Below are 20087 nucleotides of genomic sequence, written 5' to 3' on the forward strand. Positions count from 1 at the left end.
GCACGATCAGAACGATACCACACATAACCATAGCAAGAAATAGACATATCACTAGTTTCAGCTGTTAACCAGGATTCTGACACACATATAATATCAACCTCAGAACTAGCAAATATATACCGAAACTCATCCATTTTGTTTACCAGCCTTTGTGCTTTAAGATGATGATGAAGATAATTGTTAAGCCTTGGGCTTGTTTTTTTAATAGTCTAACCAAGCTGTGCGCAATGGAGCTACTTATTTCGACTTCCATAAGTAGTCAATTGATTAACCAATAAAGTGCTATTCTCAGTTTGGAAAATGTAAAAACCCTACAATTTGATAGGTTAAAGAAGGATATAGTTATACAAATTATTAATATAATATAAAACAAAAGAGAACGCTATAATCGGGTTGGTGTCCCGACTATCTAATACCCGTCACTCAGCTAAATAGAGTGCGAGGGAGATGGATATATACAATTTTTTTGAGTGCGCATAACTTTTTAATAAAAGGTCCAATTTGAAAAATGTCTTCTACATTTCGATAGGTATAAATTAACACATCAAAATTGCATTTATACTTATGGGAAATCTTTAAAGGTGTGGGGGCGTGGCGCTCGGCTGAAATAAACTTGCGCTGCATAGGAAGGCCAGCGTTCACACAGACAGACAGACTGACGGACAGACGGACATGGCTATATCGACCCGACTAGTGACCCTGATCAAGAATATATATACTTTACAGATTTTTATTAACACAAATGTTGACTATTACTATGTTTATACGATGGGAATCGTGATTTCTTTAAAGCGCGAAATAGAAATAACCCCTGTTTATACGACAGCCGAGAATTCATGCTTTTATTCACTCTCAACTGATAGGGAAAGAAATCGTGATTCCTATCGTATAAACATAGTAATAGGTATGTATGAATTATATTAGGTTGGCCTTTTTTAAGGTCATATGAGCTCAGAATCTTAAATGATAGCTTTCTGTGTTCAATAAATGTGTGCAAAAGCAAAAACAAATTATTTAAAAACTTACGAGGTGCGCAACGGTCACAAAGTTTGACTACAAATTATTTATACGACACGTAAAATTTTCCTTCATGCTTTAATTTAAGGTACCAATCGGCAAAAAAGTCCGCCCTAATGTATGTACATATGTACACATTGTTCAGACAGACGGCGTTTCTGCAACATCCATTAAAATACGCAACTGTGTTTCTAGAAAACAATAACAATATATAAATTAAAATAATAATAAATGTATGAATCTAGTATTGTATAATGAAAACATGTTAGTAATGCTTACATATATAAGTATGCATGATACATATCATTTTTATTCATGCTGTAATTAAAGGTACCAATCGGCAAAATAGTCCTCCCTAATGTACATATGTAAGTAAAATTTACTTAGTAAATTCAAACTAATACATTGTTCAGACTGACGGCGTTTCTGCAACATTTATTAAAATACGCAACTGTGTTTCGGCGTACTAAACGCTAACACGGTGCAATAATTTTTTCGATGTTGCAAATTTTAGCGGCAGTGTGCAATCAATTTTAGTGTTAATGGGATATTATTGTATATACAGAAACAAATTATCGAAAGTTTTTCGGACCGGAAAGTACAATGTACATACTCATATTTGCACATACCGGATCTGTATTCTCTTGTTAACCGTTTAAGCTTCAAAATGAGTCCCAAAAAGTTATTGCGTGTGCGAGTGAAGAATATTAAGAAAAAAGTTAAAGTGGCTGCAGGTAAGTAATATAAAGTCCAGTCTATACTTATTTAATATGTCATAGACAAGGTTCTCAAAATAGTTGTGCAGTTAAATGGAAAGAAGTGATCGAAATTTTTAAACCGTATTTAAAAACCATGGCTAAAAAAAAATTTATGCGCCAATTCTAAGATGTTCAAGAGCAGGATATAGAACTACAAATTATTTAATCGAATGACCAATTAGAAAAAAAGTTATGGACATATAAAATTTCCATGGAACTGTCGCGCCAAAATGCGTCCAAAGCTTCAATTGTGTTTTTCACATAGCCAAAGGTTATTATATTTGACATCTTAACGGTCCGATCTGTATGATTTTTTTTTGGAAGTGTTCATAAAACCGAATACTACAAAAATTGAGAAGAAATGCTGGATAAACTATTTAATTTTGACTGTGTTTAAGATTCTTAAACTTAAACTAAGAATATCTAAGCACCAAGAAAATTTCAATAAGTTAAAACTAATATTTTAAATTTCGCATCTAAATATAGAATCCACTGCTAAGAACGCAAAAGGCCCAGGCCCATACTCCGAGCTCCGTAAAAGTAAGTATTTTATACATTATTTGTTTAAATACCAACATTACCTACTAATAGCTGATTAGCGCATTGCCGAAGTTAGCTCTCTATATAACATATTTTCGGTTAATCTATTTTTTAATATAACTACTAATTTAAAGCACTTCCTTTTTGCAGGTCAAAACTCAAACTCTACCGTTAAATATGAACCAAAAGCTACAGTTGGGAATATAGAACTCAGTGGAATTAAGTATTAAACATACATTATTTTAATATTACCTCTCCTTTGCAAATATATTTTGAGTTTGAGGTTTTATTGCCAATACATACAGTTGCGAAAAAAATAATAGCACCACTTCGTCACAGGTTCTTAATATTAAAGAAATATGTGGAAAACGGGGATTTTTATATAAGAAGTGTTTTTTATTATCTTGATTAGTATTCCACCTATTTGAAAAAATTGATACGGATATCGAAAATATTGTCTACATATAATTTTTTCAGATTTTAAGAAAAAAGTCAAAAAAAGGCCGAAAAAAATAATAGCACCACTTCCGTTTTCTTTAAATAAAACGTTACGATGCGCTAATATTCTTGTGTATAAAGGATATATTTTATGAGATTTGACTAAAACTAACTTCTCCTGATATCCAGACGTCAAATTGATTACCATTTGGCAATACAACGACATGTGGAAAATTTTCCAAGTCGGAAAAGAAAAATATTCAAAAAAGAAACATATTGGATGGAAAACGGTCATGAAAACCGGTTCGATTGGTTAGGTTTTGGATCATCTTCATTAAGAATGGCATAAACTTTGAAGGATAACACAGAAAAACCGAGTCCTGGCCCATTTTTCCTTCCAAAATGTTATATTACAAAGCACAGGGTGCTTTAGGGTGACTAGTTAAAGTTTTTTTGGGTTAGTGGTGCTATTATTTTTTTCACAGCTGTATAGTAACTGTTCGGATATCTTAATTTTGGTTTTTGTATATCGAATTTTAAATTCACCTGCTTTTGACGCAGATCCAGATTCAAACTCAAACGTTTTTGATGAACCAGAACCAGTTGGAAATATCGAACACTGTGAAAGTAAGTATATTATCACTATGGACGGCAGTCCATGTAGTGACGAAGCGCACCAGGAGAGTGCGAAGGAGACTACTATATATACACGAAGAAATGAAAATCTGCTGTGATAGTCAGATCGTAATGAGTAATACACCAATCGAAAGGTATTGCAAAAACTTAAAGGATTGCATACCAAGACTTTAAGAAAACCAATTGGATTGGGAGAGAGAGCGGTGAAAGTGAAAAAGTGCAAATTTCGAAATTTGGAGCTGTTGGGGCCGGTGGGGATAAATACCCCCTCGCAATGAGGGGTCATATGATAAATTCCGACGCTCCGTTCAAAAGTTATAGCCAAAATAAGATTTTCTTCTTCTTCCCAAAATGAAAATTTAATTCTGTTTGTCCACTTGTCCAAAATATATTTTTTAAGTTCTGAAAATTTGATATGACGTTCATCACATCGATATAAAAAACTTTTGTTCTACCACTTTTGGAAAAACCCGCTAGTTTAGCGGGAAAACAGCTATAAATAGGTAAAATTCGGAAAGCCGTAACTTCTATATTACTAAAGCTACAGACTTGTGTTGCATCTCGTTTGAAAGGTATTTTTAAATGCTATAAATGCCTTCTATTTACAATTTGTGTAAATGTAATAGTTAAAAAGATATGAACAAAAGAAAATTTCTTTAAACTTTTTTTTTAATTTTCTCAAAAACGGCTCTAACGATTTTCCTTACAACTTTAAACTGTATAGCCCTTGAGATTCCTTAAATTTTGGTATATATCATGTTTATGTAAAAAATCGCGTTTAAAAGTTATTCAGAAACGAAAATAGCCACTTTTGCCAGCTCAGAACAACTAACGCTTCCTGAGTGTTTAATTTTGTGCGTGGGTATCCAAACTGTATTTTAGGCTCATAGAATCATTTCAATTGTTTTAAGGAGTTCCAAATAGGAAACTTTTGTTTTACGACTTTTGGAAAAACCCGCTGCTTTAGCTAATTCTGCACGCTGCAATAGAAAATGCCTATGAAGGTAAAAAGGCTAAAATAGTATGCTAGGGCGGGCCGAATGAGAAAATATTAGAAAGTGTATTTAATGACGAGTGTAATAATTTTTCGTCACAAACTTTTGTATGTTGAAGGTGCGATCGTCACTAGTTTTGTACCTCGTTAAGAGGTGTTTTTATTTGATATATGCCTTACACAGAGACTGTAAATAGGTTCGTTGCAAATTTTAACTCTTTTTTTTTTTTTGTAACTGCTAGTTTTTGTTTGAGTTTAGAATTTAACAAGGCACCGAATCAAAAACAAAAAAAAAACTATTACCAAAACCGAAACAAAATTGAAATGTTGGTAATTTTAATCCCATTTAATTTTGATCCGATCAAATGTAATCGGAAAGTTATATTTTATTTATTGTACAAGCCTTTAAATAAAAACGACATTTTATCCGAGATATAACACCAAAAATGCAACAACATCCATAAAATATATATAGATTTGTTTTAATATAAACTGTCTTTTGGTATATTATAAACTTGATGGTTTTTTGCTAATACATTTAGTAAATGTTTTAAAATATCAATTTTGTTTATTGCAGATCCAGATTTAAGTTTAACCGTTTTCGATGAACCAGAAGCCACAGATGGGAATGTCGAATACTGTGAAAGTAAGTATATAAGCCTTACAAAAAAAATATTAATATATTTCTTGGAAAATATATTACACAAAGTTATTGTTCGGACGTTTGCTGTAGTTGAGAGAACTTTCTGCAATTGCAACTCTTAAATTTTTCATAAACCCACCACTCTGTTATAACTGTCCGAATTTTATGTAAAGGGAGTCACAAGAGAGAACGATCGACAATTTTTGATGGCCATCGAGCAGAAGCAGTTATCACAGCCGCTGGTCGCGTTTAATAATTTAAATGGTATACAAAATTTATACCATTGTCAGCATTGAATATTGTGAAGTGAAAAACTGAATTAGAATTAATTATATATAATCATAAACCATTCATGAAGTGCACATTTTATAGTAATAATTTTCAAATTGGTGGAAAAATCATCTTTGCTCATCTTTGACAAGATAAATTGTCACAACAGTTATTCTAAAACAGAGTGTTTACCGAATTCAACTTAGTTGAATAAAATAGTTTTTTGTAGTAAGTTTTTCTAAATTGTTAATTTAAAAACGGTACTCATATTAAATTATTCTTTTTTTTGCAGAACCAGATTTTGAATCCACTCTTCGTGAAAACCCCGAATCTTCAAGTATAAAAAATTCTGCTAGTACGAAAAGCTTTATTTGTCAATTATATTTTTATGTATATATGCTATAAACTAATAGTACATGTCCTTAATAGATTGTAGAAAATGTCACGCTTAATTTCATACTAATTTATATTAATATTCTCTAAATCTTAAAAACAGCTTTGCTTTATTTTGGATCTTTTTAAATCCTGTTTGTCCCCTTAAAATGATATATACATAATATTCTATGAAGAAATATAAAAATCGAAAGGGGATGTAAAAAAAACTTTTTTTCCACCAAATAAAATACACTAATATAAGTAAAACCCATATTTGGCTGGAACAAATTTATGTGACGACCCCGACACAGAGAAGACATATAAATCTTTGTTTGAGTTATGTGGCACCTTTCAAATTAATAAAATTAAATTTTTAATTAGATTTCACAGATCCAACCTTTATACTAAGTTCCACAAATCTGTCTTTAAATAATTCCGCGGCATCTCAAAATTTTTCTTATAAGCCTGATGCTCCTTTATATGACGTAAGAGACTTGATTATTTCAACCACAAAATTAATAGAAAAATCGAAAAAACATTTTTGTATGTTCTGTCAAAAACTGCAAACAAAATTTGCACGCCATTTGCAACTCGTTCATAAGAATGAGAGCTCAGTGAGGAAATTTAATTGTCTTCCAAAAAATGACAAAATAAGGAAACAATTCATTGATGAAATCAGAAAGAAAGGCGACTTCATGTTTAACACAGATAAACAGTTCAACAAAGGCATTTTGATTGTTCCTCGACAGAAACAAAAAAACTCAAAAAATCAAGCTGCTGATTTTGTTTGCTGCAAATTTTGTTGTGGGTTCTTTCCAAAGAACACTTTGCGCAGCCATGTAAAAAACTGCCCTGGTAGTAGTCACAAAAAAGGAACTCGTGATTTACTCAAGAATAGTCGTGCCAACACAAAAACAGACTGACGGCGTTTCTGCAACATTTATTAAAATACGCAACTGTGTTTCGGCGTACTAAACGCTAACACGGTGCAATAATTTTTTCGATGTTGCAAATTTTAGCGGCAGTGTGCAATCAATTTTAGTGTTAATGGGATATTATTGTATATACAGAAACAAATTATCGAAAGTTTTTCGGACCGGAAAGTACAATGTACATACTCATATTTGCACATACCGGATCTGTATTCTCTTGTTAACCGTTTAAGCTTCAAAATGAGTCCCAAAAAGTTATTGCGTGTGCGAGTGAAGAATATTAAGAAAAAAGTTAAAGTGGCTGCAGGTAAGTAATATAAAGTCCAGTCTATACTTATTTAATATGTCATAGACAAGGTTCTCAAAATAGTTGTGCAGTTAAATGGAAAGAAGTGATCGAAATTTTTAAACCGTATTTAAAAACCATGGCTAAAAAAAAATTTATGCGCCAATTCTAAGATGTTCAAGAGCAGGATATAGAACTACAAATTATTTAATCGAATGACCAATTAGAAAAAAAGTTATGGACATATAAAATTTCCATGGAACTGTCGCGCCAAAATGCGTCCAAAGCTTCAATTGTGTTTTTCACATAGCCAAAGGTTATTATATTTGACATCTTAACGGTCCGATCTGTATGATTTTTTTTTGGAAGTGTTCATAAAACCGAATACTACAAAAATTGAGAAGAAATGCTGGATAAACTATTTAATTTTGACTGTGTTTAAGATTCTTAAACTTAAACTAAGAATATCTAAGCACCAAGAAAATTTCAATAAGTTAAAACTAATATTTTAAATTTCGCATCTAAATATAGAATCCACTGCTAAGAACGCAAAAGGCCCAGGCCCATACTCCGAGCTCTGTAAAAGTAAGTATTTTATACATTATTTGTTTAAATACCAACATTACCTACTAATAGCTGATTAGCGCATTGCCGAAGTTAGCTCTCTATATAACATATTTTCGGTTAATCTATTTTTTAATATAACTACTAATTTAAAGCACTTCCTTTTTGCAGGTCAAAACTCAAACTCTACCGTTAAATATGAACCAAAAGCTACAGTTGGGAATATAGAACTCAGTGGAATTAAGTATTAAACATACATTATTTTAATATTACCTCTCCTTTGCAAATATATTTTGAGTTTGAGGTTTTATTGCCAATACATACAGTTGCGAAAAAAATAATAGCACCACTTCGTCACAGGTTCTTAATATTAAAGAAATATGTGGAAAACGGGGATTTTTATATAAGAAGTGTTTTTTATTATCTTGATTAGTATTCCACCTATTTGAAAAAATTGATACGGATATCGAAAATATTGTCTACATATAATTTTTTCAGATTTTAAGAAAAAAGTCAAAAAAAGGCCGAAAAAAATAATAGCACCACTTCCGTTTTCTTTAAATAAAACGTTACGATGCGCTAATATTCTTGTGTATAAAGGATATATTTATGAGATTTGACTAAAACTAACTTCTCCTGATATCCAGACGTCAAATTGATTACCATTTGGCAATACAACGACATGTGGAAAATTTTCCAAGTCGGAAAAGAAAAATATTCAAAAAAGAAACATATTGGATGGAAAACGGTCATGAAAACCGGTTCGATTGGTTAGGTTTTGGATCATCTTCATTAAGAATGGCATAAACTTTGAAGGATAACACAGAAAAACCGAGTCCTGGCCCATTTTTCCTTCCAAAATGTTATATTACAAAGCACAGGGTGCTTTAGGGTGACTAGTTAAAGTTTTTTTGGGTTAGTGGTGCTATTATTTTTTTCACAGCTGTATAGTAACTGTTCGGATATCTTAATTTTGGTTTTTGTATATCGAATTTTAAATTCACCTGCTTTTGACGCAGATCCAGATTCAAACTCAAACGTTTTTGATGAACCAGAACTAGTTGGAAATATCGAACACTGTGAAAGTAAGTATATTATCACTATGGACGGCAGTCCATGTAGTGACGAAGCGCACCAGGAGAGTGCGAAGGCGACTACTATATATACACGAAGAAATGAAAATCTGCTGTGATAGTCAGATCGTAATGAGTAATACACCAATCGAAAGGTATTGCAAAAACTTAAAGGATTGCATACCAAGACTTTAAGAAAACCAATTGGATTGGGAGAGAGAGCGGTGAAAGTGAAAAAGTGCAAATTTCGAAATTTGGAGCTGTTGGGGCCGGTGGGGATAAATACCCCCTCGCAATGAGGGGTCATATGATAAATTCCGACGCTCCGTTCAAAAGTTATAGCCAAAATAAGATTTTCTTCTTCTTCCCAAAATGAAAATTTAATTCTGTTTGTCCACTTGTCCAAAATATGTTTTTTAAGTTCTAAAAATTTGATATGACGTTCATCACATCGATATAAAAAACTTTTGTTCTACCACTTTTGGAAAAACCCGCTAGTTTAGCGGGAAAACAGCTATAAATAGGTAAAATTTGGAAAGCCGTAACTTCTATATTACTAAAGCTACAGACTTGTGTTGCATCTCGTTTGAAAGGTTAAATGCTATAAATGCCTTCTATTTACAATTTGTGTAAATGTAATAGTTAAAAAGATATGAACAAAAGAAAATTTGTTTAAACTTTTTTTTTAATTTTCTCAAAAACGGCTCTAACGATTTTCCTTACAACTTTAAACTGTATAGCCCTTGAGATTCCTCAAATTTTGGTATATATCATGTTTATGTAAAAAATCGCGTTTAAAAGTTATTCAGAAACGAAAATAGCCACTTTTGCCAGCTCAGAACAACTAACGCTTCCTGAGTGTTTAATTTTGTGCGTGGGTATCCAAACTGTATTTTAGGTTCATAGAATCATTTCAATTGTTTTAAGGAGTTCCAAATAGGAAACTTTTGTTTTACGACTTTTGGAAAAACCCGCTGCTTTAGCTAATTCTGCACGCTGCAATAGAAAATGCCTATGAAGGTAAAAAGGCTAAAATAGTATGCTAGGGCGGGCCGAATGAGAAAATATTAGAAAGTGTATTTAATGACGAGTGTAATAATTTTTCGTCACAAACTTTTGTATGTTGAAGGTGCGATCGTCACTAGTTTTGTACCTCGTTAAGAGGTGTTTTTATTTGATATATGCCTTACACAGAGACTGTAAATAGGTTCGTTGCAAATTTTAACTCTTTTTTTTTTTGTAACTGCTAGTTTTTGTTTGAGTTTAGAATTTAACAAGGCACCGAATCAAAAACAAAAAAAAAACTATTACCAAAACCGAAACAAAATTGAAATGTTGGTAATTTTAATCCCATTTAATTTTGATCCGATCAAATGTAATCGGAAAGTTATATTTTATTTATTGTACAAGCCTTTAAATAAAAACGACATTTTATCCGAGATATAACACCAAAAATGCAACAACATCCATAAAATATATATAGATTTGTTTTAATATAAACTGTCTTTTGGTATATTATAAACTTGATGGTTTTTTGCTAATACATTTAGTAAATGTTTTAAAATATCAATTTTGTTTATTGCAGATCCAGATTTAAGTTTAACCGTTTTCGATGAACCAGAAGCCACAGATGGGAATGTCGAATACTGTGAAAGTAAGTATATAAGCCTTACAAAAAAAATATTAATATATTTCTTGGAAAATATATTACACAAAGTTATTGTTCGGACGTTTGCTGTAGTTGAGAGAACTTTCTGCAATTGCAACTCTTAAATTTTTCATAAACCCACCACTCTGTTATAACTGTCCGAATTTTATGTAAAGGGAGTCACAAGAGAGAACGATCGACAATTTTTGATGGCCATCGAGCAGAAGCAGTTATCACAGCCGCTGGTCGCGTTTAATAATTTAAATGGTATACAAAATTTATACCATTGTCAGCATTGAATATTGTGAAGTGAAAAACTGAATTAGAATTAATTATATATAATCATAAACCATTCATGAAGTGCACATTTTATAGTAATAATTTTCAAATTGGTGGAAAAATCATCTTTGCTCATCTTTGACAAGATAAATTGTCACAACAGTTATTCTAAAACAGAGTGTTTACCGAATTCAACTTAGTTGAATAAAATAGTTTTTTGTAGTAAGTTTTTCTAAATTGTTAATTTAAAAACGGTACTCATATTAAATTATTCTTTTTTTTGCAGAACCAGATTTTGAATCCACTCTTCGTGAAAACCCCGAATCTTCAAGTATAAAAAATTCTGCTAGTACGAAAAGCTTTATTTGTCAATTATATTTTTATGTATATATGCTATAAACTAATAGTACATGTCCTTAATAGATTGTAGAAAATGTCACGCTTAATTTCATACTAATTTATATTAATATTCTCTAAATCTTAAAAACAGCTTTGCTTTATTTTGGATCTTTTTAAATCCTGTTTGTCCCCTTAAAATGATATATACATAATATTCTATGAAGAAATATAAAAATCGAAAGGGGATGTAAAAAAAACTTTTTTTCCACCAAATAAAATACACTAATATAAGTAAAACCCATATTTGGCTGGAACAAATTTATGTGACGACCCCGACACAGAGAAGACATATAAATCTTTGTTTGAGTTATGTGGCACCTTTCAAATTAATAAAATTAAATTTTTAATTAGATTTCACAGATCCAACCTTTATACTAAGTTCCACAAATCTGTCTTTAAATAATTCCGCGGCATCTCAAAATTTTTCTTATAAGCCTGATGCTCCTTTATATGACGTAAGAGACTTGATTATTTCAACCACAAAATTAATAGAAAAATCGAAAAAACATTTTTGTATGTTCTGTCAAAAACTGCAAACAAAATTTGCACGCCATTTGCAACTCGTTCATAAGAATGAGAGCTCAGTGAGGAAATTTAATTGTCTTCCAAAAAATGACAAAATAAGGAAACAATTCATTGAAGAAATCAGAAAGAAAGGCGACTTCATGTTTAACACAGATAAACAGTTCAACAAAGGCATTTTGATTGTTCCTCGACAGAAACAAAAAAACTCAAAAAATCAAGCTGCTGATTTTGTTTGCTGCAAATTTTGTTGTGGGTTCTTTCCAAAGAACACTTTGCGCAGCCATGTAAAAAACTGCCCTGGTAGTAGTCACAAAAAAGGAACTCGTGATTTACTTAAGAATAGTCGTGCCAAAACAGGATTTGTCCATCACTGTGCTGTCGATGTTTTACGGGAAAAAGTATTGCCGGTGTTAAATGATGACGAAATTTCACGAAACCTACTTTACGATGAGCTTATAATATTATATGCAAATGAACAATGCTTCCGCCACAATGAACTTCAATATGACATGATTCGAGCGAATATAAGGTTGCTTAGCAGATTGGTTATGGAATTAAAGAAAAATTCTGAAGACATTCGAGAGCTCAAAGACGCCATTGCACCGAAACATTTAGACGTTCTTGTATGCTGCATTCGTTCTGTTGCGAAATGGGATCCAACCACTCAATTTTTTAAAACGCCTTCGGTAGCGACTAACCTCACTGCGTTTATAAAAAAATGCGCCCACAGACTAATGGCATAAAGCATAAAAACACAGAATGACGATCAAAAAAAAATCAGTAAAAGATTTTTTAGTTTTATGGGAAACTGAAATTCCGATTTTTATAAACAAAAAAGCTTGCGAGGATCAGTCGAAAATCAAACGTTCAGCACGAACCATTCTTCCATGTAAGGATGATATTAAAAAGCTTTTTGATTATGTCAGAAACAACTCAGAAAAAGCTCTTCACGTATTAAAAGATAAATTTGATTTAAATGCCTGGAACTTTTTGATTCAAAGTACATTTATCGCCCTGCAAATTTTTAATCGACGACGAGCTGGTAAAATTGAACGACTTACAATTGAAAATTATAACACTGGCCACGCCATTGAGGAAAATATGGACCGTGAAAATTTCGCATCCCTATCAAAGGAATCACAAGAGATTGCCAATAAATATACAAGACTAACAATTCGCGGAAAGCTGAATAGAACGGTTCCAGTGCTTCTTACGCCTTTTGATAAATTTTGTATACACTCATAAAAATTAATTTCTAAATTTTGGAAATCTCGCCATTGAATCGGCCTACCTTTGAAAATAGAAAAAAAATTTCTTGTTATTAGAAAATTGTCCTTTGAATACAGAAAACCTTTCTTGATGGAAAAAATTCAAGAAAGAATTTTTCTTAAAAATAGAAAAATGAAAATCTCATATGATTGTTTTGCCGTCGCAACCAAAACATTTTTGTACGTATTTAAGGACAAAATCTCCTTTGAATATATGAATGAAATGACCCTAGAATATAGAAAAGTAGCCATTGACTTCCTTCGGCTGCCGAATGTTAACGACAAGAAAAACGAAGTGGGACGAAGGGCCTACTCGGCCCGACTACTACCCGGCTACCTACTTCTCTGATCCCCCGAGCGTCAGTTGTGAAAAAAATTCGTGAGTGATGGACGTGATTTTCAAGCGGATAAGAGGGGAAGCCTTTTTCCGAATATTCAAAGGTATGTAAATGTGTATATAATTTTTTGTATAGCGGGCGTACAATTGTATGTATGTAATTAAAGGATACATTTCAAATCTCTTTACCAAGCGTATACCAATTTAGGTGAATTGTTTTTTAGCTAAGAGCTACGTACATACATACATTTGTACATACATTTGTGGGTGTACAGTTCTATAATAACTTTATCTTATTACTCGCATTTTATTTATTTTTCAGAGTGAAAATACCTGCAGTTGCATCAGCCAAATAATTTGTTTGTCGAAGCTGTAATTTTGTTTTAAAACCTTCTAAGGTAAGAAAAATATGTTGTATTTGTTTGACATACTTATGTATGCATGTAAATATCTATGCATGTACGCGGCTCACCCGATCTGAAACCCGATTTTCAACCCTTTCATATTCTGCTCCTCTCTCTCGCTCGCTTGACCTACGCGTCGCGACGTTTCTCTCTTCACCTTCTTAAAACTGACACGATCTGCCCTGCTTACATTCGGTCTCCCTTCGCGCAAAGGACTTTATGTAAATATATATGTATGTATGTACGTGTCTCTCCCGTGCCTCTCTCTCTCTGAAATTCGATTTTCAACCCTTCATTTTCTACCTGTCTTGCTCCTCTCTCTCGGTCGTCTGTCCAACGTGTTTGTATTTTGGCTATTATTAACATTACATTATTTCAAAAAAGTTGTTTATCTAAAAACAAATCATTGATATCCCAATAACTCTTTTTTTATAGATGAGGAAAGGCGAAGAAAATGGATCACCTTAGGTTATATGAAGTTCAACAGACCTTGGGTAATAATAATGTTTTCTTGAGTCAAAAATGTGTTATTTAAAAATGTTTAAATGTTAAGTGTTAAATGTTTTAAATGTAAATAAATATAATATGCAAAAGAAAAAACTAAGTTACATTTTATTTTTAGGGTTTCAGTGTTAATATAAAACTTCCTTTCAAGAAATATTATTTCTTAAATCAAGAAATAAAATTTCTTGAAAGGAAATTTAAACAAGAAAGAATTGTTCTTGTTTAAAAGGTGCCTTTCTAAAAAACCCTTTCTTGTTTTAAGAAATTTAATTTCTTGAAACAAGAAACAAACCACCTTTAAAACAAGAATCGCTTTTCTTGTTTTAAGAAATATTTTTTCTTGTTTTTATGGTGGCTTCGTAAAAAAACCTTTCTTGTTTTAAGAAATTAAATTTCTTAAAACAAGAAATATTTTTTCTTGTTTTCATGGTGCCTTTCAAAAAAACCATTTCTTGAAACAAAGGTGAGGTCGCCTTTGGCAAAAATTCAAGAAAGAATTTTCTAGATTTTAAGGAAATTCTTCGATTTTTTTTTATGAGTGTAGAGACTATTTTAAAGTATAGAAAAAAGACTGGCGTAAAAGAAACAAACATCTATATATTCAGCGTTGCCCATTGTAAGCCCTTAGCAAAACCTTATGTAAGGGCGTGTCCCATTTTAAAAATGTTTGCGGAAAGGTGTGGAGCTAGGTGTCCAATGGCTTTAAGAGGTACTATGCTCAGAAAACATTTAGCTACGTATACCTCTCTGTTAAATGTAGAAGATATGCAAATAGACAGACTTGCAAACTTTATGGGACACCACAAGGATATACATAAGAGCATTTACCGCATACCTGTATCAGTAGCAGAAATTTCAGAGGTGTCAAAAATGCTAATGGCAGCTTTAGGAAACGACGATATAGAGGATGAATCTATTCCTGTTCCGTTAACAAATAGTGAGTAATGTTAATGGGTGCCAGTGGCCTACATATTAATTAAATTTGGTTAACATTTATGATCATAATTTCTTTTTAACGGTGATAATTGTTTGTGGTTGATCTGGCTACAATAAAGCACATATTTTTTGACCAGCATGTTCGAGTATAAAGAATGAAATTAATTATTTACTTTAAATCAGGGAATCAAACCGAATCTTATTTCGGTTCCGTTTCCGGTACTTATTTAACATTTATGGTCCCATACCGAATCTGCTTATTCGGTAAACGGTTATATTTTGGTATTGATGTTTTGGTTCCGGTTCGTACCAATACAGTTAAAAAAATTTTAATTAATACTTTGAAATGATTTATGTGATCATTAAAATTAATTTGATTTTTTGATATAAAGTATACATATTAAGGTTTTAATTGGATGTTTAACTTTTTTATTTCTAAGAAGAAATAGGGTTACTAGCTTCTTAAAAAAAACGCGTTGAATGGCGCCAGAAATGCCAGATTTTTAACTTGTTTAGACAAAGAATGTTTCTGCTACAGCGATATTTTCTTACATCAGCAGTAGGTCTTCTAAAAAGGGACGAAGGGAAGAAGTCGATTAGCGGAAAGTGGGAGCTGATACATACATATGGGTATTTTTTAATTCAGGATTTTTAAAGAATTTAGTAAATGAGTACCAAAACCGTACCGGTACCAGCAATACGGTAATCGGTTCGAAATTAAATTTTAATTTCGGTCTCGGTACCGGTTCGGGTTCTCTATTAGGAATCGGTTTATTTCGGCTATCGGTTCCGGTTCTGGTTCTGGTTTTATTTCCTGCTTTAAATATAATCTATGTAAAAATTAATTGATTTAAATAAGAATTATTTTGTATTATGTTTTCTTTAAGCACCATTAATATAGTTGTATATATTTTGTAGATGATTTCGAAGACTCCGGGTCAAACTATTCGGACAACAAATCTGAAAGTGAATCCGATGACGAGTTTCTCCAAAGTTTTAAAAACAACGAAAAAAAGAGTATGTATTGCAATGTTATTAATATTTGAACTAAATCCTTCTAAAATTAAAATCGCTTAAATTATTAAATATTATTTTTAGCTTTCGAATAAAATTAATAACATTTTCTAATAAACCCTTTTTTTAGGATCTTCTTTTGGAAAAATTCAACGAAAACGTTGGACTGCTGAAGAAATTAACGCTTTGACCATCGAGTTTGGCGAACCAGCTCAAATTTTAAAATTACCTTACTTAAAAAAAATGCATCGAGGTAATCAACAGGAATCCCCATCTTAAGGATAGAACACCCCAGTAAGTCAAGTCTTGGATTGACAATCAGAGAAAAGCTGAAGGGCGCAAAACTGGATCATCTCTTAATAAGAAAAAATATTAAATATAAACATTAAGACCCGTTATAAAGAATGTTATTCATGAATGTTATTTTTATGATTTAAAAACTTATAAATGAAATGTAAGTGTATTTTTTAATTTTCGCTCAAAAATAAAAAGATAAACAAAATTGCAAAAATTACATGGCGTTACATGTTTAAACCCTTTATTTGAGTACCTCGGTGGATGTCATACACTCGAATACACTTCGAATCACCATTTTTAAATGTGGTTGCCAAAAAATTTATCAATGCAAGGATTCCGACAAAAGCGACCTCAAAGTTGGAAAACTTATTAATTTTCTTAAAATTTATATGATTATCATTTTGGGGTCTCGATGGAGTGGGAATCTTTAATTGTTGTCCCGATAATTTTCAATTGATTTATATAACGTAAGGTCTATATGAATATAATTTGGGGACTCGATGGAGTGTCCTCGTTGTGTACGTTGAGATAAGCAATATGTTCAACCATGTGGCAACCTTGTATTTTTGTCCCCGAAATAAGCATTCTAGACCTATATAAAAAGTGTTCAATTTATGTATTTAATAAAACGTTTATTTTGAGGACAAAGTCCCCAAAATTCAATAAATATTTCGTGTTCCTAAAAAAGACGCTACATACACAAATGTAAATAAATAAGAAGGGAAAGCTTGAAGAGGTCCAAAATTTATTGTGGATCCTTTTTGGGTCCTCTTTTATTCAGTTTTATAACTGAAACCCCAAAATTTTTGTATCCCCAAAGTGGTCGCTGAACATACATATATATATATATGGGCCGTTCTTTTACAAACCGAACAGATTTATTATTTATATCTATTCACTCTACACTCATAAATATATAAATATATATAAAATATAAATTTATATATATATGGGCCGTTCTTTTACAAACCGAACAGATTTCGCCAAAAAATAAATTTCACATTATTGATTTGCCTGAAACCTTTTTTTGCACGTACTATACGGAAAATAAGTAAACACGTGTATCAGGATTTGACCGATAAAAAATTACTTTTTTAGTTAGAATTTTTTTAAGTTTGACAAAAATTGTCAAATTTGAAAAAGTACCCTCTCATTGAAAATCTGTATCTCCGGTTATATGAATCCGATTGACTTCATGTCTTTTGCATTAATTCCTTTAAAACCTCTTCTTTCTAAAAAATAAAAAGTTTTTAATTTCTTTAAAAAAAAATCAAATTAAGATTTAAACAAATTTGTTAACCATTGTCACAAAAAAAAAAGGTTTTTTTTATTTTAATATTTGCGCCATATTGTTAGTTACAATCGATTTTTGTAAAAAGTTGGAGCCACTTTTAGTTTTTAAAATATCGAATTTGTTTTAACAAGGCCTCGGCTTTTTTCAATGAAAAAACGTCGCAGCATGTAGGTCTACTCTCTCACTCTTATCGGATCCTTATGGAATTCACATTTTCTCATAGTTTACTGGTCCTTTAACAATTGTTAATGATTAAAAGTTAAGTTTTAAGTCTTTTGACAATTTCTGAATGACAAAAAGTAAAAAGTCATTTTTTAATCTATTAAAAACTTACAATTATATATTTATCTATACATTTAATAAACAATAATTTCAAAATTTTTTTATTTATTATTTTTCTGTATTACGTAATTTATTAAATATTTTTTTTTAATTTTTTTAAAAAATTTATTAAATTTTATAATTTTTTATTTGTATTAAATACTTTGTTTTTAATTTAATTAAATTTAATTTTTTTTTAGTTTTTTAAAAAAATGTATTTAATAATGATTAATAAATTACATAATACAAACAAATAATAAATAAAAAAATTAAAAAATTATTGTTTATTTTTTTTCTTATCCTGCCCCTCGACGATCGCCTTGAAATCGAGGTTTCTGGGCGACCGATGCTGTTCGATGTCCACCAGTTGATCCCTTATCCGATCCACTGGACCACTTCCTACCGGCGTTCTGGGTTAACCCCCAGCCAGCGACATTCGCACCAACCCTGCAGCGCCCTCTCCGTCAGTGGACCAGAGTGCGTCTTCGTCGGCGTTGGGAGGACCCATCGACCTTAGCTGATGGCCATGCCTATTCTCTGTACCTTTATCCATTATTTTCCCTATCTAACCAATAACCCAAATGCAATAAATAATAATAAATAATCCAATAAATAAATAATAAATAAATAAGAATAAATAAATATGATAATAAATAAGATAAATAAATAAACAAGAATAACTAACAGTGAAAATATATAACAATTACTCAAGCTACCTATTTAAATTTTCCTATTCTTTTCTCTTTTCAGATTTGGACAAGGGGAGATGGAACTGACCCTCGCCGGTGGACTTCCGACCTAACTCGTTCTCCTAGCCGTTCGTCAACTGGACTGGCTATCACTCGTAGTGATAGCCGCCAGTTAAGGACTTTGGCTGGTTTTACTCCTGCTGGCTTTTCCTTCCCATCGGCATTTTCTATTTTAAATCGCGGTAACCGTGCAGCGCGTAGGGCTGCTACGGGTCATTACCATTTAAGTTTAAAACCGACATAAAATTAAAAATTCAGGAAGGGGAGAAAAACCCAGGAATTTAATACATTCTAAACAAAACATTTTTAATAAATAAATAAATAACAAAAAACAAGCTTTCTAACCTAATATATCACAGAATTTATCACAGATTTCTTTCAGTGTACTCGCTATCACACGACGTACCCCGTGATGCAAAACCTGGCTTCTGCCGGGATGCCATCACTGGTTTACTGGAAAACCTGTGACCAGGAGCAATTTGTTGGCAAAATTTTGCTGACCAAGCCTCCTATTCTGTGACGCCGTTTGACTTCCCCGTCATCACTTCCGATGCAATTGCAACCAATTTGCAAGCCACCGTTAGGGATGACGAGGGGAGTCAGGGCCATCAATGGGCGAGACGTCGCCGCCTCGACAATTTTATTGTTTAAATTGAGCGCCACTATGTTACGAACTGCTATTTTTCCCTTTGGCAGTGCCACTAGCTCAGTTTCTCTCAGGGCGGAGTCCCCCTAAGGCCACAGCTCGCAACATAAATATTGACGACTACGCAGTCTCACATCACTAAACTATCGGTCATCACTACATATAAAACGTAAGCAAAGGCAAATTATTACAAGTGACGGAAAATATGGTATGTTTTGGTGGCTATTGATGACTTAGCCGAGCACGCCCACCCAACCAAGGATGCCCCGGAGGATTCCGCAGAGGCATCACCCATTTTCGAACCGTCGGAGTCACTCCTCGCGCTTACATCAGTTCCATCTCCCCCACAGCGACAACTTACTCACACATTTCGGTCTTCAATTACAATTTAATATTCGCAGTAAGTCTTATATATAAACATTGTGATTACCGTACTCCCATCAACTAATTTCTCTTTCTTCAGCCTTAAATATAACAGTTGGCCGCCGTCTCAAACTTAGGCGGTCAAAGCAGAGGAACTTGCTTCCCTGGGAAAAGCTACAGGCGCCGCGGAACTATGCTCCACCAGTCATTTGTTGGTGGAGCTCAACACTAAAACGGGGCGCAAATGAGACACACTATCTGGGTGTCGGGTCACCTGATCCAAAGGAGCTCCCTGGGAAAAGAAGGGACAGGCCAAACATGTAATTGCGCGCTGCAATCTCCCCCACCGAAAACCAAGGCTCGCGAAAATAAAAACAAATTAAGATTTAAACAAATTTTTTAACCATTGTCACAAAAAAAATAATGTTTTTTTTATTTTAATATTTGCGCCATATTGTTAGTTACAATCGATTTTTGTAAAAAGTTGGAGCCACTTTTAGTTTTTAAAATATCGAATTTGTTTTAACAAGGCCTCGGCTTTTTTCAATGAAAAAACGTCGCAGCATGTAGGTCTACT

The 20087-nt window shown here is 32.4% G+C and overlaps 2 protein-coding genes across 19 annotated transcripts in view; one reads left to right on the plus strand and one right to left on the minus strand.

Moving 5' to 3' along the window:
* LOC138912343 (kelch-like protein 10) overlaps positions 1 to 20087 on the minus strand; it is a 250872-nt gene that overhangs the window by 111781 nt on the left and 119004 nt on the right. The gene's annotated exons all lie outside the window — the stretch shown is intronic.
* Positions 1586 to 18902, plus strand: LOC138912536 (uncharacterized). 18 transcript variants are annotated; one of them, XM_070213573.1, is made up of 9 exons: positions 1588 to 1751; positions 2262 to 2315; positions 2466 to 2534; positions 4961 to 5029; positions 5589 to 5651; positions 10112 to 10180; positions 10740 to 10802; positions 15745 to 15843; positions 15971 to 16349. In XM_070213573.1, exons 1-9 carry the CDS (start codon positions 1685 to 1687, stop codon positions 16117 to 16119), a joined length of 702 nt encoding a protein of 233 aa, XP_070069674.1. In that variant the 5' UTR covers positions 1588 to 1684; the 3' UTR covers positions 16120 to 16349. The 18 variants fall into 18 exon arrangements, with proteins under 18 accessions (XP_070069678.1, XP_070069685.1, XP_070069688.1 ...); XM_070213577.1 differs by lacking the exon at positions 15745 to 15843 and having other exon boundaries at positions 1586 to 1751; positions 15971 to 16351; XM_070213584.1 differs by lacking the exons at positions 15745 to 15843; positions 15971 to 16349 and adding an exon at positions 10944 to 12697 and having other exon boundaries at positions 1586 to 1751.

Source organism: Drosophila takahashii, chromosome 2R, assembly GCF_030179915.1.
Source record: "Drosophila takahashii strain IR98-3 E-12201 chromosome 2R, DtakHiC1v2, whole genome shotgun sequence".
Classification (NCBI taxonomy): domain Eukaryota; kingdom Metazoa; phylum Arthropoda; class Insecta; order Diptera; family Drosophilidae; genus Drosophila; species Drosophila takahashii.

Excerpts from the sequence above, each read along its gene's own strand:
- LOC138912536 (XM_070213573.1), top strand. The coding sequence starts at position 1,685 with ATGAGTCCCAAAAAGTTATTGCGTGTGCGAGTGAAGAATATTAAGAAA. Across the intron at positions 2,316-2,465 it reads ATACTCCGAGCTCCGTAAAA|GTCAAAACTCAAACTCTACC; the intron begins GTAAGTATTTTA and ends TCCTTTTTGCAG. Across the intron at positions 5,652-10,111 it reads AAGTATAAAAAATTCTGCTA|ATCCAGATTTAAGTTTAACC; the intron begins GTACGAAAAGCT and ends TGTTTATTGCAG.